The sequence below is a fragment of the Xiphias gladius genome, chromosome 23 (assembly GCF_016859285.1).
Source record: "Xiphias gladius isolate SHS-SW01 ecotype Sanya breed wild chromosome 23, ASM1685928v1, whole genome shotgun sequence".
NCBI lineage: Eukaryota > Metazoa > Chordata > Actinopteri > Istiophoriformes > Xiphiidae > Xiphias > Xiphias gladius.
In genome coordinates, this window is record NC_053422.1 from 17,448,696 (window position 1) to 17,463,347 (window position 14,652).

The window sequence follows — 14,652 nt, forward strand, 5'->3', positions numbered from 1 at the left end:
TGCGCTGAAGAACAGCGGTAAGAAAATACACAATGCTGAGCGGTGTATGTTCAGAGGGGCCAATGTGGTGTTGATTACCTTGTCAGCAGTGAGGTTGCTGAGTTTACACAGCCACTGAAAGACTTGAGAGAGAAGGATAGAGGGAGAGAGGAGAGGGACAGTGGAGGAGAGGAGCGAGGCTTTTTACCGCCTTTCCATACAAGGAGAGGTAGGGGGAGAACATAGGAGGAGGGGGAGGAGAAAGAGAGAGAAAGAGAGAGGAGGGTAATATGAGGAGATACAATGAGAGAGAAGGGAGGAGGAGAGAAATTTGGAACGAGAGATAAAGACGGAGGATAGAGGGATAAAGGCTGATAAGGCTGCACCAGACAGCTGGCTACAGTAGAGGGAAAGAGAGGAAAGGAGAGAGAGTGTGAGTGGAGCTTTATCCTCTCTGTGATTCTGCTGCAGCTTCTCTCTGTCCCTGACTGACTGGTCCAACACAGGTAGGACACACGCTGAGCCTCCGTTCATCCTCTGCAAGGCCGGAGTCTCGCTGAGTGTGGCTTTTTTAGCATCACGAGATCCACTGAGCTTGTTTCTTTGTCCTGGGAAGCTGTAGTATTTTTGAGTAAAAGCGGTGCAGTGGTGGAAGAAGTGCTCAGATCCTTTACTTAGGTAAAAGTACCAGTACCATGTATTACCAGTATAATAATACCACCCCTCTCATAATACCACCAGTATTATGAGAGTGTTTTATAGAATGATTGCCTGCAAAATATACATAAAGTGTCAAAAGTAAATGTTACTGATTATGCTTCAGAGTGATATATTATTATATGTTTTATGTTGTCAGATTATTATGACTGATGGATTAACATTAAGCATCAGTTTAAGCACTTCAAGGTGTCAACAATTTTAACTTCTTGTTTACTTTTGAGTGGTTTAATTTATAACAGGCATCCTTTTTTAGAAATACTCGTCTTTATATGTAGAATTTAATTCTGCAAGGGTACTGCTAACTACAGCTGTCAATGTCGTGTGTGTATGTCGTGTGTGAAGTATAGTATTTTCCTCTGATGTGTAGTGGAGCAGAGGTAGCATCAAATGGCAATACTCGAGTAAAGTACCACAAAGTTGTACCTCAACAAAAGGTAAATGTATTTTCCACCACTGAAATTATGCCACGTTTGTTCTCACGCAAAAATAATGCGCACGGATGCCTCCCCTGCTGCAGTTGCATCGTTTGTAATGAAGTTTTTTTTTTTGTATTGTATCCCTGAACACAAATCTGTTGCCACTGACTTCATCTTCGCATGTATTTGCACACTTGCGCTGGTAGTTGCTTTACCTTCATTGGTGCAATTGATATATAGTACGCAGGTATGTGCATGCACTGTCCATCCTCCCTGGTCCTGTTGAAAATGTGGCTTTAGTTAAGTATTTCAGGCCAAAAAGCAAAATCTGCCCGCTCTCCTGACTTTTTTCTCCTCCTGTTGTGATGCATGCCTGACCAAGAGTGACTGGTCTGTCTACACGTGAAAGTGAAATGGTACCTTTAGATCCACGTTGTACAGGAGCATGTGAAAAAGGTAATTCAAGGCATCCCTTTTCTCAGCACAAACTCCTGAATCCGCCACTGCCCCCCAAACAAAGGGTCTCTCAGAAAGATCTTAGCGAAAACAGCCAATTACCTCCCTGCTATCTCCTTGTTAAAAATGAACATACCCCCCGCTGCGTGCACAAATCTGAGTTTGTGCGTGCATACCTGCCTGCCTGTGTATATGAGCTGAAGTGAATGTGTGTATTATCTCTGCGTGAGGCTGCCGTAATTACGCAGTGAAGGTGCCCATGGGGCGGCAGCGGCTGCATTTGGCTCCGTGCCACATCCCCTCGTTTTATTGGGTCTTGTGCCCGACAGAAAAACTGCTGTGCGTGTCTCTCCACGCTGACTGATGAGAGCAGGTCTGTGGTGTGAGTGCGTGTGTGTCTACAAGTGTAAACTTTATGTCGACTGAAAATAAATGTGTATGCACCGATAAATAAAATATGGCCTATTATTATTACTGCATGTGTTTTCAGCAGCAGCAGCAGCAGCAGACATCAGCTGGTGGCAGGTCTGAGTGTTGACTGATAAAGTTCAGTGTGTCAGCGTGGGAATTCAAGAAATGTCTCTTCAGTGTGTTATAGTGTCAGAGAGTGTGACAAGTTCAGAGGGAAGGTAGAATGGAGTCTTAGTGTAAAATGGGGTCATCCGATTAATGGTTGTTATAGCAACAGGGATCATATGACAGCCGCTAATAGACCGAGACTGGCCTGAAAATCAAAAACAGAAATACGTTATTTTGGAAAAAGAAAATTATGTACCGGTAAATTGCATGCCGTGAGTTTCCAGTTAAACATGTTGCTCTTCTTTGTCTCGAATGTGTGTGTATTTGTGTGTGTGAAAGGGACAGAAAAAAAGCTAAACCTTTGCAGCAGCATGTAACAGGACTGACCTCCTTCTCTATACTAAACATAGTGGACGCGGTAGACAGGACAGTAGCAGTTAAGATCACATACTGGTGTGAAAAATCTCCATCTCCAGACGGTGAACTTCCATGAAGCCGAGTCTATGGTGCTTGACCACAAGTGCAAGTCAAACACTTCTTGTTATCAGTCTCAAAATAATGTTATGTCATTTTTCCAAGACAAAGTTACTTTTTGGAACAAGCTGCATGGTTCAGCATCTCAACCTGGAGCTTTATCGGCCTCCTGCAGAGCAGCCGCTGAGATGATCAGATGACTGAGCAGTGAAATCAAAGCCGGGCTCTGTGTGTCTCCATCCTCCAGGTATTTTTATGGCTGGCTGTTAGACTGTGCAGTGGTTAATATAGATTTAATGGAGACAGGGAATTGATAAAACACTCAGTGACATTTAAGGCTTTGGTCAGAAAAGTGTCAGAGTTGGAGTTTTGCAGCTATATTGGCGGAGTAATACTATCTGACCTCCAGAAATACACTTCGGGGACAATGTGCAGCCTGACATGAGTGTTATGTGTGCTGGTGGTGCCTGTGTGTGTGTGTGTGTGTGTGTGTGTGTGTGTGTGTGTGTGTGTGTGTGTGTGTGTGTGTGTGTGTGTGTGTGTGTGTGTGTGTGTGTGTGCGTGCGCGTGCCTTCGCGTGCATGTGCGTGTTTGTGTGCTGTTCGACTTGCCCAAATTTAACTGTCTGAATTCTGCAGCTGCTTGGAAGTTTAGTTATAGTATAGTAACCCATAGAATCGCCACACAAGGCTGCAGCCACAAAGCATTACTCTCCCTTTCTGTAACACTCAAACAGAGAAAAATATCATCTGTCATCAAGTCATAAACTGTGATCTCAATGTTAAAACATCTGCCAATAAAACAGGACATAAGTGAAATAACATCACGTTTTTTTAATACATTTTTGTCCAAAGTACTTGAAGAATTTTCTTGCACATTCAGGGAAAGTGTCCTCTGTACTGCTCTTGGACAAAGACATAACACGTATCACATCTTTGTTCATGTATTTTTCTTTTTTTTTTTTTTTTGTAGAAACAATGAAAACTGTCACTGCAGTGGCAACTTTCTTTTAGTGGTTTTTGGGAATATTTCGAAATACCAACTTGAACACAGATTTTGAAAACAATACAGCAGGAAACAGTGTGTCTGGCTGTTGTTGTGCCATTTTAATTGTGCCACCTTTGGAATCAGACAAATTTGGGGCGGAGAGTAGACATGAGGCGAGAATATGCGTGGAGAAGGTGGAGAGGAGGATGAGATGGAAGGAAGTGTTGGGAGGGAAAAAAGTGCTCAGAGAACTGGTGCAGAAGGGAGAAAAATTGCGCAGTTCTGATTTACACTCATCTCCTGAATAATTGTATAAAAAATAAAAAAAACACACACACTGACAGCAGTGTCAGAGAGCAAAAACTCAACTCAGGTGCACAAATAAACAAAAAACTCAAGGGGGTTCCTCTCCGTTACTTTCTTCAGCCCTACACAATATGTAGGACTGAAGTGTGTTTTGAGCAATTATCATGCACGTGCCATCGTCCAACTTGGCCTCTCTTAATAGAGTGCGAGTCTGACTCAGCAGCCGGCGGTCGTTGGATGGTCAGTCAGTGAGGTCAGTAGAGCAGCAGAGCAGACAGGATTTGCATCTATCATCAGAGATGTCAGCCGTGTTGTTTTATTTTAGGGCGGCTTCTGTGCAGACATTACCTTGACAGTGATGAATGTTAACCGTTTTGCCGTGTAGCCACAGATTGGCTCTGAACCAACACACACTCGGCCCAGCCCAGGAGAATAGGAAGATTTTTTTTTTTTTAATCGAAGGCTTGAGGGTCAATGGGTTCAATATGCTTTGTTCTAAAATAAAATGAATGTGCTGCGATATGAGGGCAGGGGTGTGGAATTTCCCCTTTTATATTGATTTTCCAAGATTGTCTGGGTTTGGTTTCCTAAATGTACACGTTAAGATCCTTTCGTTTGCCTGCCGAAGGACAAAGAATACGTGCAAAAGCGCTTCTGACAGAATTCTTAAGCAGCTTTTGATTTTAAACTGCACTGCACATTTCATGGTATTCAAGAAAACTTAAGGGTAGGAGCAGACATTTTTTTCTCTATCATCAGGGAAACCCAGCCATGTGCAAACCTGATACACCTCTACCGTGGGTGTGGAATACTCACACTGCCTATTTTCATTTCTCCATTTCTTTCAGACGATGTCGTCAGAGCACCTGACCTGTGGTTGGCTGCAGCAGCTACTCGTACTTCTGAAGCTTTGCCTCGCTTTTGCTGGGCCTTTGCGACCACTCAATGGGACCGAATGCACGGCCAAGGGTCCTGCTTCCTACATCCTAGTCTTTACAGGTCACTGGAGCCCACAGGCCTTCCCCAAGCAGTATCCACTGTTCCGGCCACCTGCACAGTGGTCCAAACTCATAGGTGAGAAAAACTACTGGGGACAATGAAGTTGGTTATTAGAAAGTCAACAATTTCTCACGGAAAATTATACCTCTAATGCCTGATAATAATTCACTGAATGCAGGCTAATGAAAGGACAGGGATGGGACACTGACTCAGCCTCTGCTTCACCTAAAGACAGTTGTTTTGTTCCTCGTCATGTGTCAGACGTTTACGTCCTTACTGTCAGCATACACGCACATACACAGGGCCGAGAAATGTTAATGAAGAAAGCAGCAAGAAGCGGAGAGCAATAAGAAAGACAGTTTAAATGCTACCAGATGGGTTACTTCCCTCTGTTTCTCTAACCTCTGTCTAGTGGTATCTTTAATATTTCTCTATTCCTTCAGCTCAATCCTACACTCCTTCCCACATTTCCGCTGGTTTACCACAGTGTTGGCGGTAAAGACTGGAAGGAGGTTTCAGGGTTAGTGGAGGTGGGTGTTGATAGTTTGGGTGTAGTGGGGTTTACTCCGAGCTTACCTTAGAGCCAGGAGGAGGAGGAGATGAAGAAGACATTCAGGCCCCTCTATTCTGCTTTTTTCCCCAAGCCATGGAGAACGGGATGGATGGCAGATGTTTGTACATGTGTGTGCATGTGTGTGTGTGTGTGTGTGTGTGTGTGTGTGTGTGTGTGTGTGTGTGTGTGTGTGTGTGTGTGTGTGTGTGTGTGTGTGTCTCTGTGTTGGACTGCTCTTGTGCATCACAGTCTGTGGCGGCCGTGGCTATGTCTGGCTTCCAGCTCTCCCAGTGGTGCCCTGCTGCCCTTCCAGAGGATGATGCACTACTTGCTCCATATAGAGACAGGCACCGGAGATTGTGATACACCCAATATGGCTTTTAATGTCCCTGGCTAATGGGCAACAGTGGCCAAAGGGGACAAGGAATGGGCTTTGTCACAAGAGGGGAAAAAACAAGGGCCTCAGTGGACTGACAATCCACTGGTAGGGGACAAAAAGAATGTTGTCATAGCGCATAGAAAAACACAACTGGTCGAGGGGTTTGGGGGCCTGTGATGGTTTTGTGTTGCTTAATCGAGGAGATCCGGGGATGAGGGACCAAGGACCAAGGACACTGCCAGAGGGAAGAGGGAAAGGAGTTTGTCATGGCACAAAGAAAAAAACACAAGCAATTTAGGAAGGACGGGACGTGGGCTTAAACGTCTCGGTGGTGCTTAAATTTGATGTGTCATCGAGTTTCAAGGGCTTGACGCTTGTGGGAAATTTGTTAGCATGGAAATGTAATTAAGCACATTAGTAATGGTATTTTGGGGAGAAACAATATAGTGTGTGAAGTGTGCTGCACACGTTGTGTGTGTGGCTCTGTGCGGTGTGTGTGTTAATACACGTGTCAAGAGTGTTTAAGTATAAATGTATGGTTGTGTATGTATGCCTGTACGCGGCTTTTGAAAAGTGAGGTAAGGCAGAACCATCAGAGCATTTGTCAGCGTGTTTCTGGCTAACCTTACTCTGCCCTCAAAACCACTGGCCCTGGCCAGTGGCTCTGCGGGTTTCAGCATGCAACTCCAGAACCTGTGGTACGAACAGTTTCACCTAAATCAGTCTCTTGATTCTTAACAGATCTCATAGATGACCAAAACTGAATATGAGAATGGGAAGCAAATGGTTCGGTAGGCCCAAAGGGTAAGAAAAAGTATCAATACAGGTTTTCAAAATAGTTTTCAAATATAGTTTTTTTTTTTTTGTCCACTATCTGGCGACCAACTCGGAGATCCTGACCCATCTCCTGGCAGCTCCAGCCCGTGTTGTTGTTTTATCAAAGATAGATGGAGAAAACGTGAAACTATAATCATGCAATAATTCCAAAAACACACACGTGGGCAGTTCCTTCAGAATGATCTGTTTAAGTGCAGAAAGTAGGTGGCAGCCATAGAAATACATACAGGCTCCATGGTGGAAATGATCTCACCGTCTGGCTGTAGCTCTGTGGTACTTCAGTGACATTGATATGCATTCCAGTGAATAAGCATCTTACTCCTGTCTTCTTCTCTTTCTTGTGTTTCTTTTCTCCCTTTAGTGGTCAGCCATAATCGCCATTTTCGTCTGTGGGAGGAGGGTGCTCCAGCCAGTGCAGGGGTTCAGAACTTTGCTGAACTCGGGGTGACGGTGGAGCTGATGAAGGCAGCCAAGGAGGCCAGGAAGAGACGCACGGTGGGAGCCATGTACCGAACGGCCGGCATTCCTAATGGCATCGGGCACAGCTCCACGGAGTTGCTCATGCAGTCCCGGAGCTCACTGGTAGGCACAAATAACACTTAAGTAGTAACAAAAGTAACAAATAAGTAGAAGCAATACTCACTCACAAAAGCACACACATGCTCAGACACAGTAAGTCACACAAACCGTCTGTTTGACTAAATCTATTAAGTCATGTGGTGACCCGGGCCTTCCCATAAAGTCGGCCTTCTGCTCTGACCAAATGCTTCAGCACTTCTTTCCACCGTCCAATCAGGCTATGTTTAGCTCATGTGCTAAAGCCCTGCAGCCACAAACGCCCTCATCCATCCTGCGCGGTCTGCTCTCTGTCTGCTGCCTGTCCCATTGAACTCTGTGAGCTCAGGACGACGTTTAGTTAAAGGAATAGTTTGGCAATTTGAGTAATATACCTACTCACTTTCTTGCAGAGAATTGGAGTGGATGATTGATACCACTCTCATTTCAGTATGTTAAATATGAAGCTCTAGCCATCAGCTGGTTAGCTTAGCTTAGCATGAAGACTGGAAATGGAGAAAAAGCTAGCCTGGCTATTTCTTGGCCTATTGTAGTGACTTCCTGGAGTCTTGTTGTCACCCTCTGACACAACCATACCCCCAGCAAAAACAAAACCTTTAGATTTTACAGATTTTGCTGTTTGTATGGATTCAACAGAAGAGATCAAATGAATGAAAAAAGACATTTATAGCTGTTGCTAGGCGGATTTTGTTTGGACAGAGAAAGGTTAGCTCTTTACCCCTGGTTTCAGTCTTTATGCTAAGCTAACAGGCTGATGGCTTTAGCTCCATATTTAACATAGCGATATGAAAATGGTATTGATTTTTTTCTCTAAGTCTGGGCAAGTAGGCAAATAAGCATATTTCCCCATATGTCAAACTATTGCTGTAAGGGCAAAGGTAAAGTTAAAATCCTATTAAAATGACCTTAATCAACATTCTCACATGCTCATATGTACACTGAGAGTTATTAATTGCTGTAATTATTCCTTGTCACGATACTGACCTTGAAGTGATCCCTTCAGCGGATGGTGGTCACAGTCCTTGCGTCGTGCAACACTGCATTCTAACACACAGCCAAAGCTAATATGAGGCTTCGGCAGTCTGAGATTGCCAAATCAAGTAGATATATTTTCCAGGAATATTTTTAGTGCAAAACTCCCCCTTTGTGTTACTATCCCTGTACCGCAGCTCAGCAAAGAAACACTGCCCAGGAAAACACAAAAAAAGGAAATGTTGCACTGACACTACTAACTGTGGAAGATAAACCGCTAGAGCCCCATAATACCCCATATTTAAGGTTGATAAATGGGCTGATGCAATTGGACTGCTTTTGGGCTGTAGGCTCAGTATCCAACTAGGGTACAACTTTGCTCATCGCTGGACTACAGGGTACCGCTGGTGCAGGATAGTGAGTGACTTTGGGAGCAGAGGTCATGGTTGGAGGCTTGGGCTAAATTTGGGGCCAGGGCTTAAACATAGGCAAAGTATTCGAGGTAGGAATGACGTATGGCTCTGTGGAAAAATGTGTCATACTATTCACAGAGTTAAAACTAGAAATAAAGTATGCCTTTATGTGTAAAGCATAAGTAGCTGATGAATGAGAGGGAAAGAGGTGAAGAGGAGGGGCGGATATTTGCTGGGGCTTTTAGAAATAGGTGTGTTCATGCTTGGCGAGGCGAAGTCTGGTGACATTTGTTTATTGGTTATTCCACTGCCTGAACCCTTAAAAATCATAACCAGCCCTGTCAGAGGGCATCTTTGGTAAGTACTTGTCCTAGACAGCAGCTTAACAGCTTGTTGTCTAGGTATATGATGTCTGTGGCTGATTTTACATGGGTCCTTCTGTTTTTAGATTAGCGGTCAGAATGGCAAAAAAAATGCAGGGCATGACTATTGTGTGTTTGTGTTGAACATGACAATGACAGGCTGAATGATGTGAAGCTGTTGACAGCTTAATCTGTTATTCTGCTTTTCTGTCTGCATGTCTCTGTTGCACACAGTCATTTATAAATACCATCTTTTTTCTCTTGCCCCCTAACCAAGACATTCATACGCAATGCCCCAAAAATCCCAAACACATATGATTCCCATCTCCATATTCATGAGCTTCCTGCTATTGCTGTTAAACGTGTAATTCAAAAGGGCCAGATAACACCAAATAAGGGCCATTCACGATCCAACTGGCATTATTCCTAAAGATTCAGTATTTTGTAAGCTCAATGGCACCACAGAAAATGAGACAACAACATCAGATCATTAAAGTGCTTGTGCTATCGGACTGTGGTTGCGTGTTTTCGTGGACGACTCGTTCTCTGTGGAACTCTGCAGAAGATTTTCTGTGGTGGAGAAAATGGGGAGGGATCATGGGAGCTTTGAGTAACTGTCTCTGCTCCATAGATGCTCCCTGGCCTGTATACTGCAAATCACCTTAGACAGATCAAGCCAGTGACAAGGGATATCCCTGAGCAGACATCCTTGCTGACCGGCCCAATGGAAATAGCAGGACGGCTTCTTGGAAAAACTGCTGTTTCAGAGTGAAAAGGACAAGGGGAGGGAGTGGTGTTAGTAGAGGAGGGAAGAAAGGAAGGAAGGGATCAGCGGAGGATTCTAAAAAACAACAGAGCTGCCTCTGATTTGGTTTCTCTGTTTCTTGCCTGTGACACACAGCAAAGGAACAGAGAAACCAAATCAAAAGCAGCTCTGTTGCTTTCTAGAAAACCCCACTTTTCATGCTAAGACTACCTGCCTCCTTCCCCGAGTGAACTGATGTCTGTTCCAGCACTCTCCCATCCAGTGCTCTATGCACCTCCAAGCCACCCTTTTCTAGCCATCCAAAGCTGTGCAAGCCCACCCATCCGACCCGGAACTCAGCCCAGGTCCTCGAGTATCGGGCCACAAGTGAGGGGGCGTTTTCAAATGTGCTGTTCTCTGGGCGTCTGCCACCTTAGCGTGTGCTGACCCACAGGCCACTTCCTGTATGAGGTCACCAGCTCTCGGAAAACAGCCATCACACAGGAGACACAGTGTAACCTTGCACAGGAAACTGAGTGGGTGCGTGCTTACGCACACATGCAGTCCCCAGTCCCTGCATCTGCAAATGTGCGAGTTTATAAATCCTGACACAACACTTTGTGTGTGTGTGTGTGTAAGTGTGTATTGTCCTAACTATCTTACTATTATTCCTTTAACATATTTTTTCTACACAAAATATATCAATAGACAAGGGGCAGTATAACACAATATTACTATGGTGGGGTTTTTTAAATCAATTTTGTTTTCTTTCTTCTTCAAAAGAGCTATTGGTCGTCCTTATCCAGACTGTTGCAGTCAGACGTTTGCCTGGAGCCATAAAAATAATCACTTAAATCCTTAGTCTAGCTCTCTGTGTCCAGAAGGACTCGTTGTAACTTTATTTCATTGCATTTTCTTTGTAGTTTCATTTGCAGTTATTACTTGACAAAACAAGGAGAGACCGCATCAGTGCAATTTCAGTATTCACATACAGGACATGCAAAATATTTATCTTGGGTGAAGAAAAAAATGTAAGCCTCAGGGTTTATGGCTTTGAAGATGAGAAAGAAGAAAGAAAGAAACCAGAGTCTACAGCAGGTACACTGAGGTATACTGTTTAAAGTTTGAACTAATTTCATTTTCTCTCTCCGATCGACAGTTGTCCCTGATGGTGAAGATGATCCCCAGCCCTGACTGGTTTGTCGGCGTGGAAGGCCTAAACCTTTGCGAGGGCAGCCAGTGGAAACAGGAGGTGAGCATTGACCTCCAGCCGTATGATGCAGGGACAGACAGTGGATTCACTTTCTCCTCTCCCAACTTCCCCACCAGCCCCCCAGAAAACATCACAAAGGTGAGCTCTTGCATCATTCACAAGTACAAAAACCAGCATGCATTCATACGTCGACTCATTCATTTAGTCATTCGTCCATTCATTTCATGGGTAGACCATGCAAGGCGGATGGCTTTCGACTTATTCTTAAAATAAGTTAGCAGCCTGGGAATGGGGCATCATTCTTAGCTGTCTCCACTTAAATGATTGGTTGGCGGCCCTCATGTCTGACCTGAAGTGCTTCGAATAAAAAGGGCCTCTATTACATAATACACCATCTATCCTTTTCCAGCATGTGTTTTTAAGTGGGCTATTGTGTTACTTGTACTTGTGTTGACAATCTTCTGGCTCTCCTGATGAATTATGCTGCACTGTTCTCTGCTGACTTGTTCAGATCACGTCTCAGATGCCAAACCATCCAGCCAACTCCTTCTACTATCCACGCTTAAAGGAGCTTCCACCAATTGCCAGCATAAAGATCACCCGACAGAGCAGATCACCTGACCAGCAAACCCCAATGTCCAATCATATTCTGCCTAACTCTTTCAGTCCCCAGCGCTTCTCAGGTAAGACCACAGACTCCCTACAACAGTGGTACCCAAAAGGTTTTACCTTGGAGGACCAAGAATTAAACCAGATAATGATTAAAATGGATGGGGAAGCAGGAGCAAAAGACCAGAATATAACATGTTATTATACTGATTTGTATCCCATTAAAGTTACAATATGGTCCTAGTTCTCTTAATTTAATTTGATTAATCTGTTCTGTAAAATAAAAGACATATTTGCTCTGTGTGTCCATTGAAGGGATACTCAAGCTATTTAGTGCTTCCACAAAGTTGAGGGACTCGCAAGTGACACATTAAAAACTAGAAGGGCACTCAGAGAGCGTAGACCTCTGCCAAGGCCAATGTCAAACAACATAAACCAGGCTTCAGAGAAAAAAAAAATTCAAATTCATAGTAGATGATCCGGATCTTCCCCAAAATTTAATGGGTTCTTCCCCAGACCATGCCCAATCCCTCCACCATGTTTGGTGCAAACTGATTCAGTAGTTTTTGTGTAATCCTGCTGACAACTAAACAAACCAACCAACAAACAGACAGGGGTGAAAGCATAGCCTCCTTGGCTGAGGTCAAAAATCAAATTGAAGGAGGAGATTCTGAGTTATCCTGATTTTCAATTAATAGAAGGCTATAGATCAAACTGCAAAAATGCAAGATCCTTCATTTCCCATAATGTAACTAAGTATACAGCCAGTGGACATATAGCACTTGTTAGAGGAATGATGTAATTTACACACCTTTCATTGGCCTTGACATATCAAACTCACTAAACACTGGCAGAGGACTCTTTTCTTCCTAAAATGACACAAGTGGAGATGTTTGTTATTTTTACCTAGGCCAAGGAGGTAAAGCGATCAACCCTGTGTTTTTGTTTGTTTATTTGTCAGTAGGATTACACAAAAACTACTGAGTCGGTTTGCACCAAACATGGTGGAGGGATGGAGCATGGGCCAGGGTAGAACCCATGAAATTTTGGGGCAGTTCTAGATCATTTACTATGAATGACCGGTGTATGTTTTTTGATACTGGCCTTGAAGGAGGTTTTTACTGTTATCATTTGGCTGGGTAAATTAAAAGTTATAATAGAGGAACTTTGGTTCTTTGACCCTGCTTTAGACATGCCTGCTCTACACAGAATTGTAATACTTTCTGCATTCTTTGCCCTTCGCTCTTGACTCACACTTAGTTCTTTCATCTCTCTCTCCCCTCCACACAGCGACACCACTGGACTGTGAAGTGTCTCTCTGGTCATCCTGGGGTTTGTGCCTGGGTCCCTGCTCCAGAGGTGGCGTTCGCCACCGCACACGTTACATCCTTTTGCGGCCGGCCAATGCTGGCACCCCCTGCCCTGAGCTGGAGGAACAGGCTGAATGTGTACCGCACAGCTGTATGAAACTCCAGTAACCCACAGAATGCACAATCACAGATACTGCCAGTATTCGACTCTGGGACTCTCATGTTATTACTGCTGGACTGAGAAGTGTTGCTGCATCTTGAGCATCTCCTTGATAATGCTTGATAAAGGATTGCTTTGTCACAGCCAAATTGTGGAAATGTTTGCCTAATGACTTGATGCGTTATCTGTGCAGCCCATTAGTTTTAGAGCATACACTCCTCAGGGTGTATTTTAATGAGTGAGTTTATTTCAAAGTGTGATTGTAGCGGAGTGTTGGACAGGTATTAGGGTTAGAGATAACACTACAAATGATGTTGGGTTAAAAAGTGATTTTTATAAATTGCCATGGATGCAGAACAGAAAAAAAAAGACAGGAAGAAGCATGACATGTGTCCCCTCAAAGAACTGTACGAGACCTATTATGGTTTGTTCATTACCAGTAACATATGTATTTAAAGTGTATGCTGATAGTGGCATACCAGAGTCACAAATGTACGTCTTTAGCATGCACACACTCTTACATGTATCCACACATGTGCACACAGAAATCTCCACACAAAGGTCCTTGCACATACTGCATACTTTTACAGGCGCGGAGGCATTCGTTTACATAGGTGACCTGTACATGCTTTGCACATGCAGCTCTTTCAAAATAACCTCACACCGCGATTTATAAATATTACCTTTCACAAGAAAAAACCTAAGAGCTGACTTGAAGCATAGAGCCAGTCTGAAGACGCTGGCCTATTTTATAACAAGATGAAGGTTTTTATAAAAAGAATGATAAATATTTGTTTTAATATCTCTTTTAATGTTTTAATGTTGAGATTTTGTATATACTGTATGGTGTCTCTTATCTTGTATAACTCATGAATAAATATGGTGGTGTTTTTCAAATTGAAGACATCTGTGTGACATTTTTCCCCCTGTATGGCTTTTCATTTGGAACGTGTTATTATGCAAAAGCAATGCCTAACTATAAAACTCCTGTGAGACCAAAACACATTTTTGATTTGCATGGTTCCTGTAATACACGATGAAGTTATTTGTGTATGCCAGAGCATAATTTGACCGGTACTGACACCGAATGCATTTCACTCTCTGTCCTAAACTTTGGTGACCCAGTGCTTCATGGCCCCCGAGTACTTTCATTGTGGCCTTTGAAGGGCTAATGAGTGAATGTAAAAATGCATGAGCTGTCAAGTGTTCACTCTGGCAGAGCATCCCCGGAAACACTGACTCCTCACTGCAGTGCGACTACCGACAAAACGAGGGTTTGTGGCGGTCGAGCACCTCCTAGTGGTCAAAATCAACAACACCAACACTACTACTATTACTGCTATTACTGCTATTGCTACTACTAATAATGATAATAATAAGTAAATGTAAATGATAACACTTTTAATCACAGCGTGAATATAAAGAGTGAGCGCTTGTGTTAGGTATGGTTTTATCTACTCGTACGAGACTTTTATTGTAGTTTGTATTTTCTGTTTATTGGTCGTGTTTAGTATGGTGCATTGTATATGCATGTTTTACATATAGAGTGCCGTTATTATTTATTGCTTTTATTTTTTACTGCGATATGTGCCATTGTGCCACACCAACCGATGACAAATTAGCCATTCTTAAGCAAAAAAAGAAAAGAAAAGAAAAGAAAAAAATAA

At 43.4% G+C, this 14,652-nt stretch overlaps 1 protein-coding gene across 1 annotated transcript; it reads left to right on the forward strand.

Moving 5' to 3' along the window:
• The first annotated feature begins 324 nt into the window (after positions 1-324).
• spon2a (spondin 2a, extracellular matrix protein) lies at positions 325-13,804 on the forward strand. The gene is made up of 6 exons (XM_040120205.1): positions 325-485; positions 4,706-4,931; positions 6,987-7,207; positions 10,853-11,044; positions 11,418-11,589; positions 12,806-13,804. The coding sequence occupies exons 2-6, from the start codon at positions 4,709-4,711 to the stop codon at positions 12,991-12,993; spliced, it is 996 nt and encodes a 331-aa protein (XP_039976139.1). The 5' UTR covers positions 325-485; positions 4,706-4,708; the 3' UTR covers positions 12,994-13,804.
• The last annotated feature ends 848 nt before the right edge of the window (positions 13,805-14,652 follow it).

Coding starts and splice junctions, on each gene's coding strand:
- spon2a (XM_040120205.1), top strand. CDS start 4,709: ATGTCGTCAGAGCACCTGACCTGTGGTTGGCTGCAGCAGCTACTCGTA. Junction 7,208..10,852: donor TGCAGTCCCGGAGCTCACTG/GTAGGCACAAAT, acceptor TCCGATCGACAG/TTGTCCCTGATGGTGAAGAT. Junction 11,590..12,805: donor CAGTCCCCAGCGCTTCTCAG/GTAAGACCACAG, acceptor CCCTCCACACAG/CGACACCACTGGACTGTGAA.